This window comes from Ursus maritimus, unplaced genomic scaffold (assembly GCF_017311325.1).
Source record: "Ursus maritimus isolate PB19 unplaced genomic scaffold, ASM1731132v1 scaffold_24, whole genome shotgun sequence".
NCBI classification, from domain to species: Eukaryota; Metazoa; Chordata; class Mammalia; order Carnivora; family Ursidae; genus Ursus; species Ursus maritimus.
The window spans coordinates 33,373,294-33,385,491 of NW_024424897.1; the positions used below are offsets into that span (position 1 = coordinate 33,373,294).

At 34.7% G+C, this 12,198-nt stretch overlaps 1 protein-coding gene across 1 annotated transcript in view; it reads left to right on the plus strand.

The window, feature by feature from the left end:
- The window catches only part of MED13 (mediator complex subunit 13), a 96,694-nt gene that overhangs the window by 49,223 nt on the left and 35,273 nt on the right, over positions 1-12,198 (plus strand). The window contains exons 10-14 of the mRNA XM_040640923.1: positions 4,703-4,916; positions 6,552-6,633; positions 8,404-8,525; positions 10,158-10,248; positions 10,381-10,595. Coding sequence (XP_040496857.1) covers positions 4,703-4,916; positions 6,552-6,633; positions 8,404-8,525; positions 10,158-10,248; positions 10,381-10,595 — 724 coding nt within the window. The remainder of the gene's footprint in view (positions 1-4,702; positions 4,917-6,551; positions 6,634-8,403; positions 8,526-10,157; positions 10,249-10,380; positions 10,596-12,198) is intronic.

The following is a 12,198-nucleotide window of genomic DNA, read 5'->3' on the forward strand; positions in this document are numbered from 1 at the left end:
TATCGAGGCAAAGGGGGGCAAGAATGTATCAGTAGAAATTTAAAAAGAAACATTTTTTAAATAAAAATTGACTTTTACAGGTGTGTGTCTTTTTAGAAAGTGATGAAGGAGAGATTTGGACGTCTTTCATTTATATTAAGTGAAAACTCAATTTCCATTTGGTGTAAATTAAGTTTTCCATTGATTGCTGTTAAAGGGTGGCAGTGTGCTTCCGTGATAGGTGGATAAACAAAAGAAAGCAATACTCTTGGTTTTTCTAATTAATTTTAGGTGGTGTTGGCTGCCTAACTAGTACAGAGTAATAGGATTCATCATTTCTAAGCACCTCCCCTATTCTCAGACTCTGTCAGTGTGCAGCAGTTGATGCCATATTTTTCAGCAACTACTTTAAAGCAAAATTCCTTTATTAATTTCTTAGAATTTGTTCGAGGAGAGAGACGTTGGGGTGGTGCATAGCATATCCTACATACAGGATATACACACCCGTGGCTATCCTCTTTTTGCTTCTTGTTATTTTTAGTTTCTCTATTAGTGATGGCACCTATTTTGGAAGAGTGGCTTTTAAGACCTTTTAAGTTTTAAAAGTAGCAAAATTTCTGCAAAGAAACATTACAGTTTTTTAATACCATTTTTCAAGGGTTTAGCACTTAGTTCTAGTAGTATTTGTGATTGCTTAAAATAGTCTTCTGATTCAGAGGGAAAAATTTCTAAACCCTGAGCAAGGAAGAACTATACTTGAGCGTATTTGTATTATGTTTGGTAGTCAGGCTACATACATCAGGATATTTTAACCATAGCGTTCGTTGGTAGAACTAGCTCCTATGTTGTATTAGTGATATACCCAATTTTTATTATATATATTAAATAGTTTATAGAGTGTGTTATTTAACCTCTAAAAGTTAGTTTCTCATTATTTTGTTTCATAGAAGTCTATGATGAAACAAACCTTTGATTTACTGTATTCTAAATCTTTTAAGTAAATCTTATTTGATATCTTAATACAATAAAGCTATACTTTTGACAGCAAGCTTGACTCAGTTTAAGGATTGATTCTGAATATTGGAGATGGTATTAGAAAGGCTATAGAAAGAAAATAGAGAATTCTTAACATTTATTGAATTCATTTGTTCCTTAACATCTCCTATAGCTTATCTCCTTTTATAATTGTCAGTCCTAAAATACTGTCCTATCTTGTCTGGAAAGATTTTTATTGAATAAAGGCCTAAAAGCATGTGCTACTCTAAGCTATGTTAAATTCTCTACAACTGTATTTCAGGAGGGGCATCTGGGTGGCTCAGTCAATTTAAGTGTCTTGACTCCTGATTTTGGCTCAGGTCATGATCTCTCAGGGTGGTGAGATCAAGCCCCTCATCAGGCTCCATGCTCAGTGGGGAGTCTGCTTGAGATTCTCTTCATCTCCCTCTGCCCCTCCCCCTGCTCACGTGCACAGGCGTTCTCTCTGTCTCTCTCAAATAAATAAATCTTTAAAAATATATACATATTATTATTTTTAGGTAGAATGTTACTGTTATCATAGTAAAAGGAAAGAGATACAGTTAATGAAAAATATAAAAGTAATTTCAATTTGCTTTGGGCTTTGCAAAGCTTCCTGTTCATGGCTGTACCTAATCCTCTTCCAGTTTGTCTGTATTTAGCTTTATATCTGATTGAAACTATTCTGTAGTTAACCATTTGGCTATATGTGAAAGTTTCTTTTAGAAAAGGGGAGGTGTTATTACTGTTTCACAAAAGTATGTGTATACTATATAATTGGATAGTGATGAAATAACTGAGTTTTTAATCTGGCATCTTTTAAAAATCACAATTTTTTCTATTCTTATCATTTTTAAATATAGAAGGATGTGTAATGTAAATAATTTATATTTTAAAACTTGTTGTGACTTGATGCTCTTTTATTAACTACATTTAAATTCTTTGCATATCCCAATGTTTGTGAGAACCATTCAATAAAATAACAAGTTGTCTTTAGGCACTGCATTTGGTTTACTCATTTTTATTCTTCATAGAGCCCTATGCAGTAGCATTGGTCTTTTTAATGTTACTGCACACTAGTTTAACTACCTGTGTAAACAGTGTGGCAGTTTCCCTGCTTCTGTCAGAGGACAACTTAATATGAAAAACAGAGTTGTTTTATTCAGCCCTACACAGACTAGTAGTGTCTTTCAGGTTGGTGGTGGGGAGGGGGAGTGGGATCTTACACTTTTCCCCTATGAATAGTTATTTGAATATACGTACTTAAAATCTGTCCAGCCCTAACTTTGCTATATTACTTAGCAAACCATTGTTTTCTGCATAATTTGCACATCAAAGTCAGAGAGCATACCCTTCATTTCCTATCTAAGGTTACTTTAAGTATTAAAGCTATGTCAAAGTAGATGGAAAAACTGTTTTGAAAGTATTTATGTTAGAATCTAATAGTTCAAAAAAAAACAGTTATTTAGGGTCTAACATGGTAAGATATAAAGCTACTTTTAAGAAATAAATGTTCATTTATAGAACAGAACCACTCTAACAGTTGTGGGTTTTTTGGGTTTTTTAAAAAGATTTTTATTTATTTATATGAGAGAGAGAGCATGAGCAGGGGTGGGGGCAGGGAGAAGCAGGCTCCCCAGGGAGCAGGGAGACGGATAGGGGATCATGACCTGAGCTGAAGGCACCCAGGTGCCCTATTCTAACAATTAATAGTAAAATGTATCCCTATTGACTAGGTAGCACCATGTTCTCATGGAAGAAAGTTTTTGTAGATTTGGGATTTTAGTTTTGGGAATAAATCTAGGGCATATTGGGAATAAAAATGGCATGTATGATATTCGGTAGCAGGTTCAGAAAATATCTTCTTGATGGCCTCTGTTTTAGCCTTAGTTTATAGAGTGCTTCTAGTGCTGGGCATTGGTGAATAGATTTAAAGATACATCCCTCTCAGAGATTTTATGAGCTAGCATATGCCTTCGTCATTCCCAAATCTACGTCTCTTAGGATTTTTTGTCTTAAATTTTAGGACAGATAAGTGTTAGCAGTATCACTTTCTGATGAATAAAGATGGCGTATTTCAAAGTACAAGATACTGTATTTTAGGATTATTAGTGCAACCACAACATCTCTATCCTATGTGGCTTTTACATTTGACATATTCATTTAGGAAATATGTATTGAGTAACTTTTACGTGCAAGGGGCTGTTCTAGGCATTTGGGATAATTCAGTGAACAAAGACAAGATACCCATCATTTAGGGGCTTATATTCTACTGAGAGTGACAGTCAGCTATGAACATAAGCAAGTTATAGAAGTATGTTAAAAGATAAGTGCTATGGATGGAAAAATAGAGCAGGGCAAGGGGGTTCAGTGTTGAGGCAGTTGGGCATTTTGCAGTTTTAAATAAGGATTCATACATAAGGTGACATTTAAACAAAAACTTTTAGGAAGTGAGGGAGATGGCCATGCTGATATTTGGAGAAAGAATGCTCCAAACAAAGGGAACAGCCAGCAGTGTATCTGGCCTATTTGAGGAACGTTAAGAAAGTTCTTGGAAGCAGAGTGAGAGAGGAAGGAGTAAAATAACGGAAGATGAAGTTGGAGAGAAAAAGAGGAGAAAGATCATGGAAAGCTTTGGTAGGATATTACAAGGGCTTTAGTTTTTATTCAGAATAAAACAGTCCTTGTAGGATTTTTGACCACGGTCTGACTACAAGCCTAGCTGCTGCTTTCTGGCAGCATGGGAAACTCAGCTTTACAAACCAGAGAGAACATGAATTTGGGAGTCAAAAAAGTGTCCGATACAAACGAAAATCAAATCATTCAGTATTCACACTCACCAAGCACCCTGGTCTTCAGATACAGAAAAGTCCTGATGCTTTCCAGGATTCTGGTGGTGCAGATCAGCTTGTTGTGGCTTCTTTCTTTTAACTTAGATTTCAACTTTCTCTGGTCTGTTGGTTTCTCTGGTCTTTCCAACTTCACTGTTGTTTCCTCTCTTGTTCTATTGTCCATCATTTTATTGGTTATTTTAGGAGAGTACAGAGAAACATGTTTATTAGTCACCATGTGAAACCATAAGGCTGATAACATAAAAGTAGATTTTTCCAACGTGATAAAAAAAAAACCTCTAGCGTACTTGCGCTGAAACTTGCCATTATAAAACCTCTTGTCAGAATTAATAGTTATAATGTTACTTTTATGAAACACAAGTCAGGTCTTAAAAATTTTATAACTTTATCCACTCATGCAGTAGGAAAAGGATAATCACTTTCATTGTATAAATGTATAAATTGTATAAAATTTGTCTCACCATATAGTCCACATTTTGAGAGTTCTGTCCTGGAGCAGTTTCAGTTTAAAGAGTCCCTTTCAGAAAGTGAATGGATTTGAACAAGTTAATGCATTTGAGGATTTGCGAACAGAGTGGATTACCAAAAGATAGTATATTTTGGTGGAAAGAACATATAGAGAAGGAGGCCTAGATTTTAGCTTCATTTTTCTATTGCTAAATTTGAAGTATGATTTAGTAAGTCACATAACCTTTCTATGCTTCAGTTTCTTCATTTATAAAATGAAAGATTGCAGGTTAGATCATCTCTAAATAATTCTGAAAACTTTATGATTCTTAAGTCATATTGTATTTTTTTCTGCTTTTATAGAAAATAAATACAATTAATTTTCTGATTTTGTTTTTTTTTTAATGCAGGTTAATGGTGCAATGTAAGAAACCTTTAAAAGTTTCTGATGAATTAGTACAGCAATATCAAATTAAAAATCAGTATCTTTCAGCAATAGCATCTGATGCAGAGCAAGAATCTAAAATTGATCCATATGCATTTGTTGAAGGAGATGAGGAATTCCTTTTTCCTGATAAGAAAGATAGGCAAAGTAGTGAGAGAGAAGCTATAAAAAAACACAAGGTGAGTAAAAGAAATCAAAGTATGATGATTTGTAACACTGCATATAGTATCACACTTCTCATTGTTTTCTTTAAAATAGAACAGATTTAAAAAAAAAATTGAACAGATTTATCATTGGAACTTAGGAAAACTTTTTTATTTATTTCTTTTTTCTTTTCTTTTTTTTTTTTTGAGAGAAAGAAGGACCAGGGTAGGGGGAGGGCTGAGAGAGAGGGAGAGAGAGAATCTTCTTTTTCTTTTTTCTTTGTTTTTAAAGATTTTATTTATTTTTTAGAGAGAGAGGACGAGAGCAGGGAGGGAGGGGCAGAGGGAGAGGAAAAAGCGGACTCCCTGATGAGCAGGGAAGCCTGATGCAGGACTCCACCCCAGGACCCTGAGATCATGACTTGAGCTGAAGACAGACGCTTAACCAATGAGCTGCCCAGGTGCCCCAAAAGAGAATCTTTTGTAGGCTCCATGCCCAGCACAGAGCCCAACATGGGGCTCAAGCTCATGACCCTGAGATCACGCCTGAGCCAGGATCAAGAGTTGGATGCTTAACTGACTGAGCCACCCACGTGCCCCAGGAAAACTTTTTTTTTTTAATAGGTGAATCAGGCACATTATACAAAGTTTAAGAGCTTGTGTAGACTTTATAGCTGGTCTCTAATAATGAAAAGATTGTTACTGTTTAAGAGTTTTTGGATTAGAGAAAGAGTATACTAACTTCTGTGACATTGAAATCAGAGCATTTAGATAGACATTATTTTGATACTGAGTTAAAATATGCTATCGGTGAATTGCCAGTTTTCAAAAATACAATAAAATACACAATGCTGAGTTTATAAAATACATGCTATTTTAAAATGTGAGTTAAGGGGCACCTGGGTGGCTCAGCTGTTAAGCATCTGCCTTTGGCTCAGGTCATGATCCCAGGGTCCTGGGATTGAGCCCTGCATTGGGCTCCCTGCTCGGCAGGAAGCCTGCTTCTCCCTCGCACACTCCCCTTGCTTGTGTTCCCTCTCTCGCTGTCTCTCTCTGTCAAATAAATAAAATCTTTAAAAAAATTTTTTAAAAATGTGAGTTAAGAACTTATAGTGTCCCTTGAAGTAGTATATTTAGTGTAGGATATAGAAGTATTGATTAAAATTTAAAAATCCAGTTTTAGAGGATCTGTTAAACACAAGATAACTCTCTTAGATAAAAGTGTTGCCTTAAATACAAAATATGAAAATTAAAAGCTATAAAATTGTGAAAAGGACCCAATAATAAGTTTAATACAGAGAATTCATTTCACAAAGTTTTTAGCCTTACTACATGCCCCAGTACTTGAAATTTTGTCCTTTTGTAAATATGTAAACAGTAGTAGCTGGGAAGGCTGGAGGTACTATAGAAAGAACATGGACTTTGGAAATTGACAGATTTATGTTGGAATCCCAGCTCCACTATTTATTTATCAGATATATTTCCTGGGTTATCTTTAATAGTATTTTTTGTCTGTAAGTTGAGCATAGTACTTACTTACCATATAGGTTAATTGTGGGAATTAGTATGTCTGTAGAACACCTAGCAGGATGCTTGACAGTTACTCAATAGTTGGAAGATTTTGTTTATTTAAATTATATATTTCAATCTAATATGTAATACTGTTTTCAGGTAGAAGATGGGCCATCTAGTGTAACAGTGTTATCACATGAGGAAGATGCTATGTCATTATTTAGTCCCTCTATCAAGCAAGGTAAAACTTCTATTTCCTAATCAAAATATTGCATTGTAGAATTATTACTACAAACTAATTTGATACTATTGGACTTACAGTGTTCCTTTTTGCATAATTCATATGTTTCATAGAGAGGTACCTATCTTAAAATGTTGGATTTATTGTTTATTTTGTATTGGGAGAAGCAAGTTGAGGTGATAGAAATTCTGTTTTCAATTGTTGGAACTTTCTCACAAATAAAAATAGTTCTCATCTGTAAGATAAGATTTAAAGAGATCATCGCCTAAGGTCCCTCTCAGATCTGAAAACTTATAAATTAGGCGTGACTATAATTTTGTTGTCCTTTTCTCTCTCACTCAAATTAGAAGAACTGTTGCTTAAATTATTAATTTAACAAATATTTATCAAGCAGGTGTTATATGTAGGCACAGTTCTTGTCACTGAGGCCAAGGCTCCACTTTGAAAGTATCTGACAAGTGCTTGTGCTTGGAATAGACAGATATAGCACGTTATTTCTTTTACAAAATCTATTTAACTTTTGATGAAGTCAAAGGAAGTTGTCCTTCTGTAGGTGTTTTTTTAAGGACAAAGTTTTGTTTTAATATTTGAAATAGAGTCAGGCTCTGTGCAACTAAAAATAAGAATAAGGAAGAAATGGTCTTTCATGAAGTAAATTCAGTTGATAATTCTGAGTAGCTTGATTAGTTAGCAATTTAGGTTAACAACTGATAAGTTAATTATCATTTTGATAATTCTGAGCAGCTTGATAATTTAACAGTTTGGGTTCTTTGGGCTATTTACCTGCCGTAGGATATAGAGAATACATAATCTCTATTTTGTGCTTTCTCAAAATATGGACCACGTACCACATTCTGGAGCATCTTTTGAATGGAGCTTGGAAATCTTGTTTTTTAATAAGTACCCTAGATGATTTTTCACACCAAATTTCAGAATTACTGCTCCAGTGAATTTTTACAACTGACATGCAGGGGCACTTGGAAAGTGGCTTTTATCTTTCTGAAAATGAGGAGTATTTCAAGTCATTTGCTATTGCAAGGATGCTTCAGAAGGTTATATAACAAACTGCAAACTTTTTTGTGTGTATGGGAATGTAAGAGGAGTTTAACTTCCATTGGTATTTGTATTTTTCTCTCAAGTAATCATATATTTTTTCCCCTACAATTGGGGGGGGGGAAGGAAAAAGGAAAATAAAATTCTAGAACTAAAATGAAGCTTAACCAAAAGGTAATATTTATTGTGTACTTAAGTGCCTACCACTGGACAAAGTGCTTTAGCTATGTCCTTTCATGATTAATTCTTGCCATTACTAAGGTACAGAGAGGTTAAGTAACTTGCTCAGGGTCGTTCTATTAGTGTTAGAGTTGGGAATTCAAATTAATAATAGTCCTTGGGACTCAAGAACCAGAGCACTTAGTCATCAGACTATGCTTGTTTTACACTTCAGGAAGATAGAAAAATAAAAATGTGTGTGTGTGTGGCGTGTGTGTGTGTGTGTCTACTGTTGTCCTAAGAGTGTCTGTCTTTTTATTTAATATATATAATAAGAGTACTTAGCCATGTTTTGGATTACATAGCCTTTGATGAGCTTCCTGGAGAAGTTACTACTGTTTATTTGAAAAAAATTTTAGATTTTAATCAAATCACAGTTTCTTATTGCATAATACTCTTGTAAGTTTAAAGTTAGATATCTAGTTTAAATAAATAGAATAATGCTTATTTGGTCAGTAGTAGAATTTTTAATTTTGTTTTTCTGATTGACTTATATAGATGCCCCACGCCCTGCTAGTCATGCCCGTCCTCCATCAACCAGTTTGATTTATGACTCAGACCTGGCTGTCTCTTACACTGACCTTGATAATCTCTTCAATTCTGATGAAGATGAACTAACAGTGAGTATTCTGTTAATGGTTAAGGTTATAATTTCTTTCCTTGATTTTATATAGACTTACTTTTCAGAAGTGATGTGTGACTTGAATAGTACGTTTTAGCCCTGAAAAATAGGAAATATTTTGGAATAAAATTTTATTAATTGTTTTCTTTTTTTTAAACTTGAGCAATCTTGGCATAGTGTCACCTATGAACTGAGGGCTTTTTTCTTTACTTTTTTTTTATATTTGAAGGGTATGTGTGATTAAGTTTAATTTCTACCATATGTTCTTTTTCTGCAGTCTTTAGGAAGCAGAATTATTTTCCTGTTCTTTGATCTCTCATTTGAGAAATGACCCTGGAATTGACTCACATACATAAAATAATAAATAATTAACATTAAAATTGTATGCCTTGTCGATTTATTAAGGAATACTACTTCTTTTGAATATGTTTGGCCTTATAACCATTATTAGACATGAAAGAGGCAGAAAAAGAAATATTTAACTTTGAACATCCATTTGCAGAGAAAGGTGATTATAAAAGAAAGCTTAAAATGCGATTTACTAGAACGTCAAGTCTCTAGCAAATTAATGAACTGAGTGCTGCATTATCATAAAAGGGAATTACATTTTCATCTGCATAAAGGTAGCTTGGTAACATCTATAGTACATTTGGTCGTTCTTCTATATAATATATACTTTTAATTCTTTATATTGTATATATGATACACACACACTGCATACATATATTTATGTATATATGTATATACACATACATGCACATTTGGTGTCTTCATTTAAGTGACATAAGGCAGATCTAGCTATACATAAACTTACATCCTGTATCCCTGAACACTTGGTACTTTTATGCTTTCTCTCCGTTACCATTCATGTATTAGCTGTGGCTCTTGTGAGGTAAAAAGGTTGTAATTAGAACTCAGTCTACATATTTATGACAAAGTGGCTAACAGGAGGTTTGGAACCAAGTTGTCAGGTCTAAAAACATTGGTGACGGATTGGAGATGATAAAATGATTTGATCAATGTATTAAAACTAATTTTTAGTTAGGTGTCCTGTTACTTTTTATATGAGATATTTCTGAAGTTTGTGCTCTCTTTTTCATGTTGTAGCATTTTTGTAAGGGTAAGGAGATTACTAAACAAGGTAAAAGTGTAAATTAGATTTCAGAGGGGTGATTGATTATATAGGAAACTTCAATGTATTTTATTTAAGGGGACAAATGCTTTATGAGTATCTTTTACTAAGAATCAGTTCTGATATTACAAATCCTTCTTATTGCAGATTTCCTTATTTTTTCTTTTTTAAAAATTTAATAGGCTTTAAGTGGTAGGTTATTTTTGCTTCTGTGTGATCTGAAAGTATTGGTCCTGTGTTTTAGAGGAGCTTTTCCCTCTGTTAATTTGCAGGATTATCAAATAAACAGAGAAATTAATCTGGGTTCATTGATTGCTTAAAAAGTGTTTTACCTCTTTATAAATTGTTTCTAATAACTAATATTTGGCTCTAGCACAACCAGAATAATATATTTGATGAATGGGTTTGACCTTCAAGTTATATCTTAATGATTACCATCTCGGATCACATTAGACTTAAAATTTCAGATAAATAATGTGTTTTTGTTTTTGTTAATAGCCTGGATCTAAAAAGTCAGCAAATGGAACAGATGATAAATCCAGCAGTAAGGAATCCAAGACAGGAAATCTGGACCCTCTATCTTGCATAAGTAAGCTTCCCAAATCTGCTGCAGATAAATCTGCAAATTTTTAATCTGAATAAAATTCCCTACCCCTTTCTTTTAAACACAGATTAACTTCTTTTTAGTCTTATGTTAAAATGTGTGTTTTATTAAATATAGGCACTGCAGATCTTCATAAAATGTATCCTACACCACCATCGTTGGAACAGCATATTATGGGATTTTCCCCAATGAACATGAGTAATAAAGAATATGGTAGTATGGATATAACACCTGGAGGAACTATTCTAGAAGGAAATAGTTCTAGTATAGGAACACAGTTCAAAATTGAGGTCGATGAAGGATTCTGTAGCCCAAAACCTTCCGAAATTAAAGTAAGTATTTTAATTTTCTTGAGAAATAATTCACTTCTAATATATATGTATATATTTTAGAAAGGGGGAGGCTGGGGAGAGGCAGAAGGAGGGGGAGATAGAGGATCTTAAGCAGGCTCCACAGGCTCCACAGGCTCCTCCACTGGGTGTGGAGCCTGATGTGGGGCTCAGTCTCACAGCCCTGAGATCATGACTTGAGCCAAAATCAGGAGTCAGACACCCAACCAGCTGAGCCACTCAGGCGCCCGTCCAATATTCTTATAGATTCAGTTTGTTGCTATATTAAAAAGTCTGTTCATGGTGATTCTCATTTTGTAGTTAATAGATTTGAAGACTAAATAGTGGTAACACTAGTAAGAATGCATTTAAGAACACTTGGGCTGCTTCTATAATTTGACTATTGTAGATAATGCTGCTGCTATAAACATAGGGGTGCATGTATCCCTTTGAATTAGTGTTTTTGTAATTTTTTAAAAAAGGTTTTATTTATTTATTCGACAGAGACAGAACACAAGCAGGGGAGTGGCAGGCAGAGGGAGAGGGAGAAGCAGACTTGCTGCTGAGCAGGGAGCCCAACTCAGGGCTCTATCCCAGGACCCTGGGATCATGACCTGAGCTGAAGGCAGCCGGTTAACCAACTGAGACACTCAGGCGCCCCATTTAACTTTTGAGTAAATATCCACCAGTGCAATTATTGGACTTTAGGGTAGTTCTATTTTTAACTTTTTTAGGAATCTTCACTGTTTTCCACAGTGACTGCATCAGTTTGCATTCCAACCAGCAGTGCAAGAGGGTTCTTTTTTTTCCACCAACTCCTGTTATTTCTTGTGTTTTTGACCATTCTTACAAGTGTGAGGTGATCTTATTGTAGTTTGGTTTTTTGTTTGTTTTTTTTAGTTTTTTTCACTTTAAGTAAACTCCATGCCATACATGGGGCTCAAACTCATGATTCTGAGATCAAGAGTTGCATGTTCTACCAGCTGAGCCAGGCAGACACCCCTCTCATTGTAGTTTTAATTTGCATAACCCTGATGATGAGCGATGTTGAGCAGATGAAGGGTTAAAGATATGTACACACACATACACACACACACGCGCACACACAAATATTATTCAGCCATAAAAAAAAGAATGAAATCTCACCATTTGCAATGACATGGATGGAGCTAGAGTGTAATGCTAAGCAAAATAAGTCAGACAGAAAAAGACAAATAACCATATGCTTTCACTTATATGTGGAATTTAAGAAACAAAGGGGAAATAAGCAAAGATAAAAAAAAGACAAACCCAAGAAATACTCTTGACTATAAAGGATAAACTGATGCTTACCAGAGGGGAAGTTGGTAGGGGGATGGATGAAATAGGTGATGTAGATTAAGGAGTGCACTTGGTGATGAGCACTGGGTGATATACAGAATTGTTGAATCACTGTATTATATACCTGAAACTAACATAGCACTGTATGTTAATTAACTGGAATTAAAATAGAATGAATGCCTTTAAGAATAGAATTATATTGGGGACCTGGCTGGCGCAGTCAGTAGAGCATGTGACTCTTGGTTTCAGGGTTGAGAGTTGAAGCCCTACTTTGGGCATGGAGCCT